Below are 21886 nucleotides of genomic sequence, written 5' to 3'. Positions count from 1 at the left end.
GGACGAGTCCTCCATTCTGCCCTTTCCATATGGAAGATCAGATATGGGCTTTTACATGACAAAGCCGCCAATTCTGACACACGCCTAGTCCAAGCTAAGGCCAAAAGCATGACCACTTTCCACGTGAGATATTTGAGCTCCACGGTCTTAAGTGGCTCAAACCAGTGGGATTTTAGGAATCCAACACACGTTAAGATCCCAAGGTGCCACTGGAGGCACAAAAGGGGCTGAATATGCAGCACCCCTGTAACAACGTCCGAACTTCAGGCAGTGAAGCCAGTTCTCTTTGAGAGAAAAAGGGATAGGGCCGAAATCTTGGCCTTTATGGATCCTAATTTTAGGCCAATAGTCACTCCTGACTGTAGGAAGTGCAGGAATCGACCCCCCTGGAATTCCTCTGTAGGGCCTTCCCGGCCACACACCAAGCAACCTATTTTCGCCATATACAGTGAAAAAGTCTTGCTGTCACGTCTTTCCTAGCCTTTATCAGCGTAGGAATAACTGCATCCGGAATGCCCTTTTCCGCTAGGATCCGGCGTTCAACCGCCATGCCGTCCAACGCAGCCGCGGTAAGTCTTGGATCAGACAGGGTCCCTGTTGCAACATGTCCTGACTGAGAGGCAGAGGCCATGGGTCCTCTGAGAGCATTTCTTGCAGTTCCGGGTACCGAGTCCTTCTTGGCCAATCCGGAGCAAAGAATATTGTTCCCACTCCTCCGTTTATTACAATTCTCAGCCCTTGGGTCTGAGAGGAAGAGGAGGGAATATATAGACCGACTGGAACACCCACGGTGTTACTAGTGCGACCACAGCTATCGCCTGAGAGTCCCTTGACCCAGCGTAAAACCTTTTTTATCTTTTTATTGAGGTGGGACGCCATGTAGTCCACCTGAGGCAGTTTCCATCAATTTGCAAAACTGCGTGAAGACTTCCTGATGAAGTCACCACTTTCCTTTCCCGGGTGGAGGTCGTGTCCACTCCCGGAATGAACACTGCTGACAGTGCGCTTTCTTGATTCTCCGCCCAGCGAAGAATTCTGGTGGCTACTACCCTCTCCACCCTGCTCCTTGTGCCGCCCTGGCAGTTTACATGAGCCCCTGCGGTCTGACTGGATCAGAACCGGTTGGTCGCGAAGCAGGAACTCCGCTTGACTTAGGGCGTTGTATATGGCCCTTAGTTCCAGGATATTGATGTGAAGGCAAGTCTGTTGGCTTGACCACAAACCTTGGAATTTTCTTCCCTGTGTAACTGCCCCCCACCCTCGGAGGCTTGCATCCGTGGTCACCAGGACCCAGTCCTGAATGCCGAATCTGCGGCCCTCGAGAAGGTGAGCACTCCGCAGCCACCACAGGAGAGACACCCTGGCCCTGGGGAATAGGGTGATTAACCGATGCATCTGAAGATGTGATCCGGTCCACTTGTCCAGTAAGTTCCATTGTCCTTGCATGGAACCAGCCGAAGGGGATGGCCTCGTATGATGCCATCATCCTTCCCAGGACTCGAGTGCAGTGATGCACTGACACCTGTTTTGGTTTTCAATGGATTCCTGACCAGTGTCATGAGCTCCTGAGCGCTCTCTATCGGGAGATAAACCCTCTTCTGGTCTGTGTCTAGGATCATGCCTAGGCGAGGCAGATGAGCTGTAGGAACCAACTGCGACTTCGGAATATATAGAATCCAGTCGTGTTGCCGTTTCACTTCCAGAGAAGGTGATACGCTGTCCAGCAACTGCTCTCTTGATCTCTCTTTTATGAGGAGATCATCCAAGTATGTGATAATAGTGACACCTTGCTTCCGCAGGAGCACCATCATATCCGCCATTACCTTGGTGAAATTGGTAATGACAATCCCGTACCGCAATTCTGAGGTACGCCTGATGAGGTGGATAAATGGGGACACGAAGGTATGCATCCCTTATGTCCCGATTCATTTCAGGCTTGACCGCTCTTAGCGATTCCATCTTGAACCTGAACCTTTTCAGGTATATGTTCAGGGATTTTAATACAATATGGGTCTAACCGAACCGTCTGGTTTCGGGATTATAACATGGTCGAATAATAACACCCTCTTGTTGAAGGAGGGGACCCTTGACCACCACCTGTTGAAGATACAATTTACGAATTGCAGTTAACACTGGCTCCCTCTCTTGGGGGGAAGCCCGCCGGGTCCTCGGTGAGGGGGCATCTTCTCACAGTCCAGCCTGTATCCCTGCGATACAATTTCTATTGCCCAGGGATCTCAGGGAGTGAACCCACTTGTGGCTGAACTTACGAAGGCGTGTCCCCACCGGGCCTAGCTCCACCTGTGGAGCCCCAGCGACATGCGGTGGATTTTTGTAGAGGCCGGGGAGGACTTCTGTTCCTGGGGACTAGCTGTGTTGTACAGCTTCTTTCCTCTACCCCCGGCTCTGACAAGAAAGGACGCACCTCAGACTTTCTTGTTTCTTTATTCGAAAAGCTGCATTTAATAATGTCGTGCTTTCCTAGGCTGTGCAGGAATATAAGGCAAAATATCAGAATTACCAGCTATAGCTGTGGAGACCAGGCCCGAGAACCTTTCTCCACACAATCCTCAGCCTTCCATATGCCTCTTAAGTCGGCATCATCTGTCCAATGTATATTCTACAGGACACGTCAAGCAGAAATCGACATAGCTTTTGTCTCTAGGACCCAGTATACTCATGTCCCTTTGGGCATGCTTTATAATTATATATCTATCACTTAAGACAGCATCTTAAAATATTTATATGCATACTAGGGTCTCAATCTCTGCTGATAAGGTACCTGTCCACGCTGCCACAGCGCTATAAACCCATGCCGACCCAATCGCCGGTCTGGGTAGTATACTAGAATGTGCACACTATCTGCAGGATCCCTGAGAATAGCTAGTGCAAACAGCACACCCAAGGGGAAGATTCTCAACACATCCTGGCCCTAGTGGGGAAAGGATACAGCCTGAGAATTCTCTTGTGGGAAGCTGCAGTCTCTTGTCTGGAGATTCCCGCTCTTTTTCCTCATGAGAGGAGGGAAATTTACCTCAGCATTCTTCCCCTTAACATGTGTACTCTCGTGTCAGGGACAGATGAGTCATCAGTGATATGCAAATCATCTTTTATTCCAATAATCATATATTGAATATCTTTTAGCCCTCTTGGCTGTAACTTTGCATTATCGTAGTCGACAGTGGAGTTAAACTCCGTGTCGATACTTTGTTATTTTGGATAGTGAACATAGAGAGACTCTGAAGGACTCCGTGACATAGGGACAGACCAGGGTAGATTTCCTTTCTGTTCCCTAACCTTTTGTGCAATAATTTTACCTCAGCACTTACACATATCCAAACAGGTGTCGGCGTTGTCGACGGAGACACCCTCCCACACACATCCGCTCTATCACCTCCTTAGTGGAGCCTTTTACCTCAGACATGTCGACACACGCGTACCGACACACCACACACACAGGGGATGCTCTATTTGAAGACAGTTCCCCCACCAGGCCCTTTGGAGAGACAGAGAGAGAGTATGCCAGCACACACCACAGCGCTATATAATACAGGGATGTACACTATACTGAGTGATTTTTCCCCTATAGCAGCTTATATACACAGTTTTGCGCCTAAATTTATGTGCCCCCCCTCTCTTTTTTACCCTTTGTGTACCAGGATACTGAAGGGGAGAGCCTGGGGAGCTTCCTTCCAGCTGAGCTGTGAAGAGAAAATGGTGCCGGTGTGCTGAGGAAGAAGGCCCGGCCCCCTCAGCGGCGGGCTTCTGTCCTTTTATGTACTTTAATGGCGGGGGTTAATGCACATATACAGTTTATCAGACTGTATTATGTGCTTTTCGCCAAGTAAGGTAATCTAATTGCTGCCCAGGGCGCCCCCCCAGCGCCCTGCACCCATCAGTGACCGGAGTGTGTGGTGTGCTAAGGGAGCAATGGCGCACAGCTGCAGTGCTGTGCGCTACCTTAATGAAGACCGGAGTCTTCAGCCGCCGATTTTCAACTTCTCTTCGCTCTTCTGGCTCTGCAAGGGGGACAGCGGCGCGGCCCCGGGACCGGACGACCGAGGACTGGGCCTGTGTTCGATCCCTCTGGAGCTAATGGTGTCCAGTAGCCTTAGAAGCCCAAGCTAGCTGCAAGCAGGTAGGTTCGCTTCTCTCCCCTCAGTCCCACGTAGCAGTGAGTCTGTTGCCAGCAGATCTCACTGAAAATAAAAAACCTAACAAATACTTTCTTTTCTAGGAAGCTCAGGAGAGCCCCTAGGGTGCATCCAGCTCTGGCCGGGCACAGATACTAACTAACTGAGGTCTGGAGGAGGGGCATAGAGGGAGGAGCCAGTGCACACCAGATATAGTACCTAATCTTTCTTTTAAGAGTGCCCAGTCTCCTGCGGAGCCCGTCTATACCCCATGGTCCTTACGGAGTACCCAGCATCCACTAGGACGTCAGAGAAAAATGTTTCCTATTGTATCACATTTCAAGTGTTTTGGTGGTTCTTTCTGCCATGTCATGACATTATTGTGAGGGCATTACCTTCATTTGTTTTATATTTCTTCTTTCCTTGTTCAGTGGGCATCCACTAGCCCTATTAGGTTACTGCAGCTACTGTACAGGCATTTCATTAACATATATTTGATATTTGAGTATATCTACTGATCAGGGCCTACATTTTTTTTTTACAAACCTAAAATACAAACTTAGGCAAGACAAAAAAAAAATGTATTTGAGGTAAGTGCCGCAGCACATACAGTAGATTCCCATAATCTCCGATAGTCTGGCTAATAGCTGTGTAACCTAGCAGTCACTTTCTTTTTAAAAATTGTATAGATTCATAATAACTTGGATTGTAGTCAAAGATAGAGCTCAACAGCAGGGACTCTTTATTACCCTTACTAGCCACAAGTTGTTACTTAGTTAGTTTTTAGTTTTTTTTTTGGAGCATACATGTTGTAGTCTGGATTTATGTGGCATTCTCGTACCTCTTTTAGGTTTGTTTTTTTAGGGAGAAAACAGTCATGATTACCATCTCTGTATGTGTGCGCTATATAAATAACTGGTAATAATAAATAATAATTATTACCCTTTTTATACAACTTTGAGAGAGAGTATCCCGTGCCAGAACTAATAGTGATTGGTATTGATATGAGGGCTTATATGTTAAATTTCTAATGTGCCTAGAGTCACATACATTCAAACATTGGTGCTACCCACTGATCCGAAAATACGTACAAAAAAAGGGAATTGTGGCAGGGGTCAGTTTGTTTGAGTGCACTCTATCCCATTCACATATGTGTCTATGATGTTTGTTTATGTTGGAAAATATCTATCTAATAATAAACTTCTAAAATTAAACAAACATCATAGACACATATATGTGAATGGGATAGAGTGCACCCAAACAAACTGATCCCTGCCACAATTCCCTTTTTTCCACCTTAAACCCGGGTCCAATTTGTGCAACTGAACACTGTTTCAAGCCATGTCACAGCGGTTTGAATCCGCATTCATACTGCAGGTTGGACCTGGGTTATTGCTGGGGCTTCCCTCTGCTGGCGCTTGGAGATGAAATCACCAAGCGCCGGTGATCCGGCTCTTCATAGGCTTTTAACAGAACCCTGGCGGGATGACCTGGGTCTTCCACACTGCACCCTTACCTGACCCTGGTAGCTACTCAGGTCGGATTCCCTGGTCACTGGACGTGGGTTATTTTTCCAAGGACCCTTTTACACTTAGCCGCAACCCAGGTAGACCCGGCAATAACCCTAGTTATTTTTACAGTGGAAAAGAGGTATTAGCCTGTTGCTGCTGTTATAATCTAACACATACTCAGTGTCCAATAATAGGTCCACCTTTCTAGCACCGGTTAGGACCTCCGTTGTCTGTAGAGCCGCCTGCATTTATTATGTCATGCATAAAGCAAGGTGCAGGTAATATTCATTAGAAATTCTGGGACATGTTGACTGGTCATGTTTGAGGGACCAGTTTGAGATGACATGCTTTGTGATGTGGCACATTATCCTGCTGGAAGTAAACATTAAAAGATGGGTAAACTGTGGCCATAAGGGGATGCACATGGTTCGCAACAGTACTCTGGTAGATATTGGCATTTAAACAGTGCTTAACTGGTGTTAAGGGGCCTAATGTGTGCTAATAAAACATTCTTCGCTCCATTACACCACCACCAACAGCCTGAACTGGTGACATAAGACAATGGATTCAAAATATGAAAACCAAATTTTCACCCTGCCCATCGGCACGTTGCAACAGAAATCCAGCTTCTGACCAGGCAACGTTTTCAGCTGTCCGGTGTTAGAGCCTGTACCCACTGTAGACTCAGTTTCCTGCTGACAAGGGCAGAACACAGTGTGGTCTATGGCTGCTTCAGCACATGCTCTTCAAGGTTTCACTGGCTGCGCGTTCTGAGATGCTTTTCTGCATACCATTGTGTGATGCATGGTTATTTGGTTATTTGCATCACTGCTACCAGTCTGGCCTTTCTCCTCTGACCTCTCATTAACTGGTATTTATGCCTACAAAACAGACATTCATACCTTCAGTTTGTGCACCATTATCTTTATTCTCTAGAGACTGTTGAACATGAGAATCCCAGGGAGATGAGCCGTTTCAGAGATACACAACAGTCTTTCCACAGTTAAAGTCCTTTTCATCACATTTCTTGCCCATTGTGATGTTTACTCTGAACAGCAACTGAGCCTCTTGATCATGTCAGCAAATGTTATGCATTTAGGTGCTGTCCTCACTAACACTTTCCGTCCTTACTACAGTGGAGCTTAGTCTATATTCTCTGACATATGCTCGCGCACACACACTAAGGTCACTTACCTACCAGTATGTTTTTGGAATGTGTAATACATACAGACGCAGATATAGGGCTTTAGGGGCTTATTCGTGGTTGGGAGCAAAGCAAAGGAGTAATTTTATACCTTGGCAGAACCATGTTGCACTGCAGGTCGGGGAGGTTTTAAATGTCCAGAGAGATTTAGATATGAGAGAGGTGTGTCCTAACGAAAGTCTAAATTGCAGAGTAGCAATAAAGCTGTGTAGCTTTTTTTTTTTACTACATGCAAAAGCAGCCCGTAGTTACCCTGCATGCACCACTTGCATTGCAACATAGTGTGTACAGAAGTTACTGTACATGCTTTTTTACTTTGCACACAACTCTGAATCAGGCCCCTAGGTGGAATTAAATCCATGGTTCTTATTGACAGTGGGGAGTGTGTTGTACAATGCCATGTGTTCATTTTGAAATCATTATTATTTCCCAACCAATCCATCATTCTAGGATCATGTAATTCAGAGTCCAAGGAGCTACTACCGCTGGGACAGTGCTACACAGCCAGATCATTGGTTTGAACCTGCTCAAGTTTGGGAAGTGAAGTGTGCAGATCTTTCTATTTCACCTGTTCATAAGGCAGCGCTTGGACTGGTATGTTTCTATTACAGAGTGCATGGAGCAAGCCCCCAATAAACAGGAACGTTTGTTTTCCCTTGTTTAGATCAGTGCTATCCTACTGTTGGCACATGGCAGGCAGCAGCCAGTGGTTTAGTGACGGAAGCCATTCTTGCAGTCTCACTGCGTTCTCTATCTTCTTTCGCTTCTGACCGCAGTTGCTACTCTGCTGTATCTATGATTAAGGGGGACATTTACTAAGCAGTGATAAGAGCGGAGAAGTGAGCCAGTGGAGAAGTTGACCTTGGCAACCAATCAGCACTGAAGTAACATCTATAATATGTATACTGTAAAATGATGCAGAGCTGCTGATTGGGCAATTTCTCCAGTGGCTCACTTCTCCGCTCTTATCACTGCTTAGTAAATGTCCCCCTAAGTGCTGCATTGTGGTTTACTTGTACAATATCGGATTAGAAGCGATTGGAATTAATTTTTAGCACCATCAGTTTTGTTTATATTTACTTTTGCTATTTTTTTATTCATATATTCATTCTTTTGAGATCATCCTCATACACTACATTATAGCATCTGTACATACTGTCCAGGGACATCCATAAGACTCGCACATTTTTTGGCCTGTCCACCGGACTTCCTAAAAGTATCCTGCCCACTTCCTATTGAAAGTGATGGGATGGCCTATTGAAAGTGATGGGATGGGCACATACTGCTATTATATTCAGGTGGATAGAACAGCTATGAAAAAAATATATAGTTCTCACTTTGTCCGTATATTGGCTATCAGACCAGGTACACTTAGAAGGTGTGGGGGGGGGGGGGGGGGGGTAAAATATGTGATTACTGTATGTGTACACATAGGCTTGGGTATGATATCCCGGTAGTTGACTCCAGCATCCTGACTTTGAAGATTCCGATGGCGAAGGGGTTAAGTATTTTACTCACTCCCCTACCCTAACCGTCCAGGGGTGGCTGTATACATGAACAGAGAAGGCTGCCCTCACTTGGGATCATTAGCACTACGTGGGGGCTGCTAGGTGTAATGTAGGATAACCGTTCCTACTAATGGCTTGGAGCACAAAAAAATGAATAAACTAGTGGCCACCAAATGTGACATATATAACAGTGTTTTATTTCAAAAATGATAATTCCAAAGTTATAAAAATTGATGGGTCTTGTAGGGAATTGGTGCATTTATGAGAAAATGTACTATTGCTGCACTAAGCCTAGTACCGGTATACAAACAATTGACAAAACAAACACATAACAGAAAAGATGATAATTGTTTTTGGCTTCTGTCAGTGGTGGTGTTTGAGGTCTAAAACAGGGAAATCCTGAAAACTTGTCAAATAGCATAAAATGGGGATATCCTGAAAACGTGGATTGAAGAGGAAAAAAAAGTATGCTTATTTGTACTGAAAGTTTATCTTTGCTCTAGGTGGAAAGCGAAAAGGGAATTTCACTGCGCTTCCCTCGTTTCCTTCGTATACGGGATGATAAAAAGCCAGAAGATGCAACAAACAGTGTACAGGTGTGTAATTGGTCGGCCTCCTAACCTAAAGCTTTTAAGTTTGGTCACTTTGACATTAGCTTGATTACATAAGTCTCAGAAATGTTTGTTTAAAAACTACTACTATACCTGCTATCTTTCGTGTTCCACTCTTTCATTCTGCAAGACATACTTATTCTGGCAGCTTTCCTCCCCTTCATGAATGCCGAGCTCCAGCGCCCCCTGTTGTGTTCATTTACGACCATCTGAGAGAGGGTTTCCCGTTTGTCACAACAACTGAACATACTGTAAATGCATTAAAATCTGGTTACAGCCCTGAGTAGGATCTGACAGAATGAGAATATAGGGAGGGTGGCGAATGGTGAAAGAGATAAAAAGTGAACTAGGCTTTGATCAACAGGGGAATTTTAATGAGTGTTTCTGATTTTGGAAATTGATGGCTTATCTAATCCTGGTGATGTTGCTACAGTGTAAGTTTCAGGTTTGAGAAGGGCATTATTGTGGCAAATAAAAAAGATGGAGGAATTAAGGATGACAATCATACTGTGGACATGAGTACCAGATGAGTGTATAGTATTAATGGTGGAAAAACTCTTGAGGAAGAGAAGTTTGTGGAAGCTCTGGAACATCTATGGAGAGATGGCAGTTACTGCTGAACAAATAGAAAGAGATGCACTTATATTTGGGTGGTGTTGGCATAGATGTGATGGCTGGAGACTGAAGGAAAATATTAGTTTACCAAAGGAGGTATTCAAAGGAAACAGGGCTGAGAACCCCGGTGAGGGAAGGAGAAGGAGGAGCCCTTGAAAGCTAAAAGTGGAGTGGAAGAAGATGGTGTCACAAAGACCAATGGAATGAAGTGTGTGCAGAAAGAAAATGTGGACCAGTGTTGAAAGCTGCAGAGTGGTTCTGGATGTTAGGAGAAGCCACAGAGAAGAAGAAAGTTGGTGACTTTAGTAAGGGTTGTCTCTTTACAGATGATAGAAGGTAGATTGGAGTGAGTAAAAAAAGGATGGAGATGGCAGCTGTTAAGTCAATTATAGACCTACTGCTTGAGTACTTTGGAGGATAAACATTGGTGGTAGTTAGAAAGAGAGCCTTGGTCAAGAGAGACTGTTATGTTTTGAAATTTGTAAAAAAGTGTATGTATAGAGGAAGAAGCAAGTGCAGAGGTGGGCAAGGTTGTAGCAAGCTTTGAGAGATGAGCAGAGAAGGGATAGGGTAAAGGTCAAAGGGAAAGAAGAGTCCACCACAGTGAACAATGGGAGGCAAAAGCACGTAGTAAGCTAATTAAGGGGGGCAATCAGACTGGTGGAGATTTGTTGACTTAAGGCAGGACAGAAAGTTAAATTGAAGGTGGTAAAGAGGATTGTATGACTTGGAAGAAATGAGACATGAAATTGGATTGTTTAGGGAGAAAGACTGCAGTGTCATTGATTAATTAATTTGAAGTAAAGGCCACGTGTAGGAGAGCAAGATTTCCTCCAACAGCACTTGCAGGCGCAAGATCATTTTTGTATGTGATAGTACTGTTTATAGTTCCATGGGTGGGGTTTGATCCTCAAAGCAGGAGTGGGAGGAGGTTATCTGCAATGAGACAATCCAAGGAACACTAGAGGGGGAAGGTCAAGTGTACACTGAGAGAGGCTAGAGATGTGAAAGTATGCCTAGTTCCCTGGGTTCCCCCTGGCTGCTCCTGTCCTCTTAAACGCGCTCCCTTGCATTATCAGACGGTCTACCATCCTGCATTCTTTCAAACGTGCCCTGTAAATAAGCCTGTTACATAAAGCCCTCCACATCTCATTTATTGCTACTCTTGTTTAGATGTCAGGTACAATTTGAGTGACTGTTCGGTGAGTGGGGAGGTAATACTACTTAATAGCACTGTAGTGGTATATCCACCTACCTTCAATAATGGTATCCAATTCATATGTGAATACACGGGTGTAGTACAGCTGACCGGCGGTCAGGAGACCGCCGGTCAGCTTACCGACGCCGGGATCCCGGCAGCATACCGACGCCGGGATCCTGGCGGGGAGGGGCGAGTGCAGCACGCTGCGGTCGCCACGGGTTCTATTCCCACTCTATGGGTGTCGTGGACACCCACGAGTGGAAATAGTCCCTGTTGGTCGGCATGCCGACCATCGGGATAGTGAGCCGTCGGGATGGTGGAGGAGGTCATGTGACTGTCGGTCAGCTGACCGCCGGTCACATGAATACCACCCGAATACAGTGGTCCCTATTAAGCAGGATTATTAGATTTACACAGCACACTTCCGACCTGACGTGCCAGAGGCTCTTTCCCTGGATCCGGGTTACCATCTCCTGGACCCCTCGACACCGGCCCTTACTCCACCATGCCCTGCTCCACCGACTGCCCTGTGTGAGACCCCCGCTGAGCCCTTCCTGGTGCCATTCTGCTGGTCCTGTCCGCTACTTCTGACAGCCAGCCTCCTACTCCCTGCCCACGGCCGCCTAGCTGCCGGACCCGGCTGTGTGGTTCCGATCTCGCTGATGCAAGGCCCATGAGCTGCGCTGCGGCCCCTGCTGCCTCCCAACACCCACCGGGCCCTCCATTGCCTGTGACCTTAGCGATGACCACAGGCACTCCACCAAGCATATTATTATTATCAATTTCTTATATAGCACAGCATCTTCCATTTTGCTTTATGAGGTATAACAGTAACAGCAAGAGAGATCAGTGAGCACTGGCATCTACCTGTGGCTGCCATCTTGCCGCCTCCATGTGAGGGCTCCAGCAAGTAACATCCAGCAGTAGTCAGCGTGATTCACAACCTTGCTGTCTGCCGGCTCCCTTGGATCACTCTGTCTACTTGACAACCGACGGACACGGGTGAGTACAGCTTTGACCGCATCTGACAAACCAGTGCCTCAGACTGCTGCTATCGCCCTTGGCTGCAATCTTTCACCGTTGACCATGGATGTCTCGCCCAGCAGTGGCGTCCTCCACGCTCACTTCCCAGTGCTCACATAAGCAGAACTAATGAGTCTCATTACACTCCCAAATGTGAAACTTTTTGCTGTCCATGTATGGGACAAAGCCTGTCAGGAATTCCAGGACATTAGCAGATAGGAGGGAACCTTTTTTTACATAGATAAGTTAAATGAGTGTTGGGAATATCCAACCTCTCCCTGAGCTGGTGAAAACTATGTATTACTTCTTTGTTCACGGTTTCCTTACCATGTACTGTATTTCCGCCCCCTCTGTATATACTATACTATACTGTGACCCCACTGACTGCACACCCTGCCAGCAGCGACCTACGCAGATGGTTACTTTGAGTGGTTCCTCTGTGGGCAGGATATCTTGCATGGATCTACTCATACACATGTGCCAGTTTTCCCATGTATGCCTAAGGTTCTTGTATAGGTCTTTGCTCCCAGAGCATAACCTTCGTAGTGGCCCAACATGACTGCCTCAGCTGGTATGCCCGTGTATGGGTTGAAAAATACATGGAGCTGCCTGTTGTGCCGTACCCTACTACTAGCATTAGGTTGCTGCAATCACCCATTTTTCGTAATTTCTTCTGTTCGTGATCTATTCCTACCAGGGTAATCCTACGTAGCGCGCCCAACATTGCTGCCTCACCTGGTACCTTTTATGAATGGAGTATATGGGGTATATGCAATTAGCGGCGAATCGCGGCAATTTTTCGCCCGTTTTTTAATTCGACACAATTCGACCGTCGAATTCCGGCAAGTGGGTGCCGAAATTCAACATATTCAATAAAAAACGGATTAGACAGTCCCGCTGTCGAAAAACGGCCGATTTAACGGATTTTGATCCGATTTTTAAAAAACGTGAAAAAACCCGAAAAAAAATTGCGTGGGGTCCCCCCTCCAAAGCATAACCAGCCTCGGGCTCTTCGAGCCGGTCCTGGTTCTAAAAATCCGGGGAAAAAACTGACAGGGGATCCCCCGTATTTTTAAAACCAGCATCGGGCTCTGCGCCTGGTGCCGGTGCAAAAAATACGGGGGACAAAAAGAGTAGGGGTCCCCCGTATTTTTTACACCAGCATCGGGCTCCACTAGCTGGACAGATAATGCCACAGCCGGGGGTCACTTTTATACAGCGCCCTGCGGCCGTGGCATTAAATATCCAACTAGTCACCCCTGGCCGTGGTACCCTGGGGGAGTGGGGACCCCTTCAATCAAGGGGTCCCCCCCCAGCCACCCAAGGGCCAGGGGTGAAGCCCGAGGCTGTGTCCCCCCCCCCCATCCAAGGGCTGCGGATGGGGGGCTGATAGCCTTGAGAAAAATGAAAGAATATAGTTTTTTCCAGTAGTACTACAAGTCCCAGCAAGCCTCTCCCGCAAGCTGGTACTTGGAGAACCACAAGTACTAGCATGCGGGAGAAAAACGGGCCCGCTGGTACCTGTAGTTCTACTGGGAAAAAAATACCCAAATAAAAACAGGACACGCACACCTTGAAAGTACAACTTTATTTCACACATGTCGACACATACATACTTACCTATGTTCACACGCCGACCTCTGTCCACTTGTCCAAGTAGAATCCACGTGTACCTGTGAATAAAATTATACTCACTTGATCCAGTGTCCAGATTATAATCCACGTACTTGGTAAAAAAAAAAAAAAAAAAAACGAACACCCGGACCAAACGGACTGAAAGGGGTTCCATGTTTACACATGGGACCCCTTTCCACGAATGCAGAGACCCCCCGTGACTGCTGTCACAGAAGGTCCCTTCAGCCAATCAGGAAGCGCTACTTCGTGGCACTCTCCTGATTGGCTGTATGCGCGTCTGCTGTCAGCGCATCGCACAGCTCCCTCCATTAGTTTCAATGGTGGGAACTTTGCGTTCAGCGGTGGGGTTATCCGCGGTCAGCCGCTGACCGCGGGTGACCCCACCGCTGTCCGCAAAGTTCCCACCATTGAATATAATGGAGAGGCTTTGCGATACGCTGTCTGACAGCTCAGACGCGCATAACCAATCAGCAGAGTGCCAGGACGTTGCGCTCGCTGATTGGCTGAAGAGACCTTTCTGTGACAGCAGTCACGGGGGTCTCTGCATTCGTAGAAAGGGGTCCCATGTGTAAACATGGGACCCCTTTCAGTCCGTTTGGTCCGGGTGTTCGTTTTTTTTTTTTTTTTTTTTACCAAGTACGTGGATTATAATCTGGACACTGGATCAAGTGAGTATAATTTTATTCACAGGTACACATGGATTCTACTTGGACAAGTGGACAGAGGTCGGCGTGTGAACATAGGTAGGTATGTATGTGTCGACATGTGTGAAATAAAGTTGTACTTTCAAGGTGTGCGTGTCCTGTTTTTATTTGGGTATTTTTTTTCCAGTAGAACTACAGGTACCAGCGGGCCCAATTTTCTCCTGCATGCTGGTACTTGTGGTTCTCCAAGTACCAGCTTGCGGGGAGGCTTGCTGGGACTTGTAGTACTACTGGAAAAAACAATATTCTTTCAATTTTCTCAAGGCTATCAGCCCCCCATCCGCAGCCCTTGGATGGGGGGGACAGCCTCGGGCTTCACCCCTGGCCCTTGGGTGGCTGGGGGGGGGGACCCCTTGATTGAAGGGGTCCCCACTCCCCCAGGGTACCCCGGCTACGGGTGACTAGTTGGATATTTAATGCCACGGCCGCAGGGCGCTGTATAAAAGTGACCCCCGGCTGTGGCATTATCTGTCCAGCTAGTGGAGCCCGATGCTGGTGTAAAAAATACGGGGGACCCCTACTCTTTTTGTCCCCCATATTTTTTTGCACCAGGCGCAGAGCCCGGTGCTGGTTTTAAAAATATGGGGGATCCCCTGTCATTTTCCCCCCCGGATTTTTAGAACCAGGACCGGCTCGAAGAGCCCGAGGCTGGTTATGCTTAGGAGGGGGGACCCCACGCAATTTTTTTTCTGATTTTTACCATTCCATTTAAAAAAAATATATATATATATTTTTAAAAATATATAAATACTTGTGCCTCCAAAATAGACAAACCAAGTACCTAATCCCTTCTAATATAAATAGATATGCTATTACCAATAAAAAAAAACACCAAAAAAAACATGTTTTTAAAAAATTTTATTAGATTCCGCCACTAAAGTGTGGCGGATTGAAAATGACGAATTTACTGTCTAAAAGCACTGTTGTCGAATTTCCAAACTTCAATTGAATATACTTTTGGCGAATTGCCGCATTTGTACCATTGCAGAAATGTAGAATTTGACAAATGTCGAATTTCAAAAAGTCGAATTTGGAAAGTCCGTTTTTTTGACGTAAAGTACTGAATTGCATTGTCGATTTTTTTTTTTTGGCGAAAAAGTCCAGTTTTTCGACAATTTCGGGAATTCGACCGCAATTGCATATACCCCTATAACTTACACGTTATTACCAAAAAATATCTGCATCCACCCTGCATTATGCATATTGTGCTCTATAGGTTTAGTTGTTCTTAATTATTTCTGTATGTTTTTCAACTTGCTGTAATTCATATGCCTTTATACAACGTATCGTGTTTTGATGTATGTAAAGCGACTTTGAGACCTGTGGGAGAAAAGCGCTATATAAATAACATTATTAATATTATTGAACTAATGTGTGTTTTTTTTTTTTTCCTGTTTTGTTTCTTTGCAGGTTGCAGAACTGTACAAAAAACAGCAGCAAATACAGAATTCCTCTTCTGCAGATAAAGGGGACGATGACTTCTACTAGAATTGTTACATAATAAGCAAATTATTTCTATGGATTTTTAAGACCGACAACCGCGTTTGATCATTAAATGCTAATACAACTATTGTAATGCCAGTGTGGTCTTCTCAGCCAGCTAATACACAGAGATGTCTTGTGATTAAGTAGCTAATGATCAGTACGTGGTTTTAAGAAGCATTTCTGATGAAGACGTTCCTTGTTCCTGCACACAATTATGAAATGTGATTAAAAAAAACCTTTTGTCGAATGTGTGCATTTACATATATTAGTACATAGCTGTACATGTGCATTTCTACAGACTATTTTTTTGTTTTTGAACACCTGTGTTTGCAGTCACTATGCCTCTTAATAAAGAGCTACAGTATCTGGTGCTGTGGACAAATTGTATCCTTTTATATGAAATGTTTCTAAAAGCTTTTGAAAATAAACTACATTAACGGTAAATGTTTACGTGTGTTTATTTTTTTTACATTTTATTCATTAAACTTTTTTAATTGTAATGCTTTTCTCAAAACACTTAAGTATATTTATGTAGAAGAGAATATTTAAGTATCTGTATACAGTATTTAATAATAAACTGGTCTGTAGCATGAAAATCAAACTGAGAAGATATAAATACTCTTGCAAGTGATAAAGGGCCTTAGTAAAGATAATTGTAGAGTTTTAGAGTTTTATTTATTTAATTACATATAATTTCGTTTTAAATTTTATTGATGGTGTTAGCACCCTTGTCCCTCCACACCCACATACCTCAGAATCCATACTTTTGCCTATATATATATATATATATATATATATATATATATAATTACACACAAATGTACCCAAATCTGTGCTTTAAAAGGGGGCTGCACCTCTAGAATAACCCTTTTTGCTAGCTCAGGGTTCACAATAGACCTATACAACAAGATTCAGAGTGCGCACAGTAATTCTAAAATAAGTTAAAATTAGTAACTGATTGTCATTAGCAAGCAACCAACAACCATAATAAATTCACAGTAATTTATTAAAAACAGTTGGACAAGTATAACCTCTAGCACAATGTCAATAAAGGCTTGTATGTTCTTTATCCTTGGGAAAAAATAAAAAATAAATCACATTATAGCCCATGGTATGAGCCGAAATTCACATTATAGCACACTGAATAAGCTGAAATTCACATTATAGCCCACGATACGAGCCAAAATTCACATTATAGCACACGGTACGAGCCGAAATTCACATTATAGCACACTAAATAAGCCCAAATTCACATTATAGCACACTGAATGAGCTTCAATTCACATTATAGCACATGGTATGATCCACAATTCTGGGAGAGAGAGAGTGACAGCAGGGAGAGAGGGACAGAGACAGGCAGAGTAACGACGGAGAGAGAGTGACGGGAACATTACCTGACTGGGGTCGGCGGAGGCACCCATGGGCAGCGGCAGTTATAAGGAGGCCTTTGGTGTGGTGAGGTCCCATTTGTTGTGGGCAGCGGGCGGGCTGCTGGCTGGCGGCTGTGAGCTAGTCCAGCGCTCTACACAGCCGCCGAGCAGGGATGGCTGCACCATGTGCAGCAGGATGGCCACTTCCCTTGCCTTCTGCTGCGCACTCTTTCATTTAATAAAATAGAAAAAAATAACTTCCGGGTCAGTGGAAGAAGTGGTGGTAAGCCATACCGCCCCACTTCAACCACTGTATATACACCCTTCTCTCTCTCTCTCCCACATATATATATATATATATATATATATATATATATATATATATATATAGTCAATGTGTGGACCGGCACTCCTCCTAATGGGCTTGGGCGCTCTGGTGCCTCCAGAAAACAGGAAATGTAAAACAAACAAAAAAAGGACTGCGGCACTCAGAGGCTTAATGCAAAGTTCTTAGTGTATTAAAAATAACACCTGATATCCAACGTTTCGGGGTTGGCACACCCCTTTGTCAAGAAGAAACAGCCTCTGAGTGCCGCAGTCCTTTTTTTTGTTATATATATATATATATATATATATATATGTGTGTGTGTGTGTGTGTTCAGGGCTGTCATGAGCACGAGAACACTCATTTTGTCCACCCTGGCATTTATGATGAGTAGAAGAGTTTGCTAATGATCCTCTGCTTTTACTATGAACATTTTTTTACAAGCCATTTGCACTTTATTGGTATCATACTGTGATGGTTTTAAATGCATAAACGCTTTCTCCTGCAGGGTCCACAGCTTCTCAACAAGATAACATTGGGATATGAGGTAGCGTCAGCGGAATGGCACCCATCGATCAAAGCCGGCCGCCCGTACGCATGCTGCAGTGGCCGGCGGTGATTGACAGCTGAACTGGGCGGGCGTGTGTACACGCCCGCCCAGTTCATGAAGTCAGTCCCCGACGGATCGGGCACTGTGTATGCACAGCACACTGCCCGATCCGTCCATAGATATACTTCTGCAGATATATCTATCAGTGTGTACCCACCTTAAGAGAGGCAGCACCGACATTGATATCATGTTTCTCATGCAAAGCAGGGTTAACCTCTCAAGATCTGGTTCAAAATGGATTATTATCTGTTATAGCTTTCACCAAAGCCTCCTAAATAATCCAAGGCAGGCACAGGTTCAATCAGAACCCCCATGGGCTTCTTTTGCACAAACATTATCCAGCATAGCTGAGTGCATAATGCCAGCTCCCATACCAGAGATAGGTTACCCAGTTAACCCTTACATGCAGCATTTCCCCTGGGTCTTGCCACATCCAGTTCAGGAATCTGCAGCCTTTCAACAAAAACAGGCTGAAAGGTCTGTGGAAGGTAAATCACGTAGACGTGATGCCAACATCTTCACAGTCTACACATGTTTCAGAAGGGGACACTTTGGAGAATGAGGATGGTTCCTCACATTCTGGGTCTGTATACAGAGATGAGGATGAAGGTCCTAGCTCACTAGCTATACCTGAGATAATTAATGCTATGAAACCCATTCTAGCCTTCTGTTAAAATCTACGCTCTTTAAACGTCCCAAGACTGTCAGAACTGAAATTCCAGAGTCAGAACAGCTGACAGAAATCATGCAAAAGGTTTGGGTCACACCCAGTAAGAGGTTCAGAATTCCTAAAAATTGGAATTCTCATTATCCTCTTCCAGCTGGGGATTGTTTGAAAAGGGAGGTTGCTCCCAAAGTAGATACGCATGTCATTAGGTTTGTACATAAATCTGCATTACCTCTGCCTTCAACATCATTTCTCGAACGTCCTAAGTGGATGCTGGGGACTCCGTCAGGACCATGGGGAATAGCGGCTCCGCAGGAGACGGGGCACAAAAATAAAGCTTTAGGATTAGGTGGTGTGTACTGGCTCCTCCCCCTATGACCCTCCTCCAAGCCTCAGTTAGGTTTTTGTGCCCGTCCGAGCAGGGTGCAATCTAGGTGGCTCTCCTAAAGAGCTGCTTAGAAAAAGTTTTTTAGGTTTTTTATTTTCAGTGAGTCCTGCTGGCAACAGGCTCACTGCATCGAGGGACTTAGGGGAGAGAATTTCAACTCACCTGCGTGCAGGATGGATTGGATTCTTAGGCTACTGGACACCATTAGCTCCAGAGGGAGTCGGAACACAGGTCTCACCCTGGGGTTCGTCCCGGAGCCGCGCCGCCGACCCCCCTTACAGATGCTGAAGATTGAAGGTCCGGAAACAGGCGGCAGAAGGCTCTTCAGTCTTCATGAAGGTAGCGCACAGCACTGCAGCTGTGCGCCATTGTTGTCACACACTAAACACCAGACGGTCACGGAGGGTGCAGGGCGCGGCTGGGGGCGCCCTGGGCAGCAATATATAATACCTTTTATGGCAAAAGAATACATCACATATAGCCATTGAGGCTATATGTATGTATTTAACCCATGCCAAATGTCTAAAACTCCGGGAGAAAAGCCCGCCGGAATAGGGGGCGGGGCTTATTCTCCTCAGCACACAGCGCCATTTTCCTGCTCAGCTCCGCTGTGAGGAAGGCTCCCAGGACTCTCCCCTGCACTGCACTACAGAAACAGGGTAAAACAGAGAGGGGGGGCATATTTTGGCGATATTTTTATATATTTAAGCGGCTATAAGGAACAACACTTATATAGGGTTGTTCCCATATATATTATAGCGCTTGGGTGTGTGCTGGCAAACTCTCCCTCTGTCTCCCCAAAGGGCTAGTGGGGTCCTGTCTTCGATAAGAGCATTCCCTGTGTGTCTGCTGTGTGTCGGTACGTGTGTGTCGACATGTATGAGGACGATGTTGGCGTGGAGGCAGAGCAATTGCCGATAATGGTGATGTCACCCCCCAGGGAGTCGACACCGGAATGGATGGCTTTGTTTATGGAATTACGTGATAATGTCAGCACATTACAAAAATCAGTTGACGACATGAGACGGCCGGCAAACCAGTTAGTACCTGCCCAGGCGTCTCAGACACCGTCAGGGGCTGTAAAGCGCCCTTTACCTCAGTCGGTCGACACAGACCCAGACACAGACACTGAATCTAGTGTCGACGGTGATGAAACAAACGTATTTTCAAATAGGGCCACACGTTATATGATCACGGCAATGAAGGAGGCTTTGCATATCTCTGATACTACAAGTACCACAAAAAGGGGTATTATGTGGGGGGTGAAAAAACTACCTGTAGTTTTTCCTGAATCAGAGGAATTAAATGAAGCGTGGGTTAACCCAGATAGAAAAATGCTAATTTCAAAAAAGTTATTAGCATTATACCCTTTCCCGCCAGAGGTTAGGGCGCGCTGGGAAACACCCCCTAGGGTGGATAAGGCGCTCACACGCTTATCAAAACAAGTGGCGTTACCGTCTCCTGATACGGCCGCCCTCAAGGATCCAGCTGATAGGAGGCTGGAAACTACCCTGAAAAGTATATACACTCATACTGGTGTTATACTGCGACCAGCCATCGCCTCAGCCTGGATGTGCAGTGCTGGGGTCGTCTGGTTGGATTCCCTGACTGAAAATATTGATACCCTGGATAGGGACAGTATTTTATTGACTATAGAGCAATTAAAGGATGCTTTCCTTTATATGCGAGATGCGCAGAGAGATATTTGCACTCTGGCATCGAGAGTAAATGCGATGTCCATATCTGCCAGAAGGAGTTTATGGACGCGACAGTGGTCAGGTGATGCGGATTCCAAACGACATATGGAAGTATTGCCGTATAAAGGGGAGGAATTATTTGGCGTCGGTCTATCGGATCTGGTGGCTACGGCAACTGCCGGAAAATCCACTTTTTTACCTCAGACCCCCTCCCAACAGAAAAAGACACCGTCTTTTCAGCCGCAGTCCTTTCGTTCCTATAAGAACAAGCGGACAAAAGGACAGTCATATCTGCCTCGGGGCAGAGGAAGGGGTAAGAGAGGGCAGCAAGCAGCCCCTGCCCAGGAACAGAAGCCCTCCCAGGGTTCTGCAAAGCCCTCAGCATGACGCTGGGGCCTTACAAGCGGACTCAGGAACGGTGGGGGGTCGACTCAAGAATTTCAGCGCACAGTGGGCTTGCTCACAGGTGGACCCCTGGATTCTACAGGTAGTATCTCAGGGTTACAGGTTGGAATTCGAGAAGTCTCCCCCTCGCCGGTTCCTAAAGTCTGCTTTGCCAACGTCTCCCTCAGACAGGGCGACGGTATTGGAAGCCATTCACAAGCTGTTTGCTCAGCAGGTGATAGTCAAGGTACCCCTCCTACAACAGGGAAAGGGGTATTACTCCACGCTATTTGTGGTACCGAAGCCGGACGGCTCGGTAAGACCTATTCTAAATCTCAAATCTTTGAACCTGTACATACAAAAATTCAAGTTCAAGATGGAGTCACTCAGAGCAGTGATAGCGAATCTGGAAGAAGGGGACTTTATGGTGTCCCTGGACATAAAGGACGCTTACCTGCATGTCCCAATTTGCCCTTCACATCAAGGGTACCTCAGGTTCGTGGTGCAAAACTGTCATTATCAGTTTCAGACGCTGCCGTTTGGATTGTCCACGGCACCTCGGGTCTTTACCAAGGTAATGGCCGAAATGATGATCCTTCTACGAAGAAGAGGCGTATTAATTATCCCTTACTTGGACGATCTCCTGATAAGGGCAAGATCCAGAGAACAGCTGGAAGACGGAGTAGCACTAACCCAACTAGTGCTGCAACAACACGGGTGGATTCTGAATTTTCCAAAATCTCAGTTGACCCCGACGACACGTCTGCTGTTCCTGGGAATGATTCTGGACACGGTTCAGAAAAAGGTGTTTCTTC

The 21886-nt window shown here is 45.8% G+C and overlaps 1 protein-coding gene across 2 annotated transcripts in view; it reads left to right on the top strand.

The window, feature by feature from the left end:
- The window catches only part of LIG1 (DNA ligase 1), a 359710-nt gene extending 343636 nt beyond the window's left edge, over positions 1-16074 (top strand). For both annotated transcript variants that reach the window (XM_063942666.1, XM_063942665.1), the window contains 3 exons: positions 7299-7442; positions 8860-8952; positions 15556-16074. In XM_063942666.1, the coding sequence (XP_063798736.1) occupies positions 7299-7442; positions 8860-8952; positions 15556-15633 (315 nt within the window). In that variant the 3' untranslated portion in view covers positions 15634-16074. The remainder of the gene's footprint in view (positions 1-7298; positions 7443-8859; positions 8953-15555) is intronic.
- The last annotated feature ends 5812 nt before the right edge of the window (positions 16075-21886 follow it).

Source organism: Pseudophryne corroboree, chromosome 10 (assembly GCF_028390025.1).
Source record: "Pseudophryne corroboree isolate aPseCor3 chromosome 10, aPseCor3.hap2, whole genome shotgun sequence".
NCBI lineage: Eukaryota > Metazoa > Chordata > Amphibia > Anura > Myobatrachidae > Pseudophryne > Pseudophryne corroboree.
This window is presented reverse-complemented; position numbering and strand designations above follow the sequence as displayed.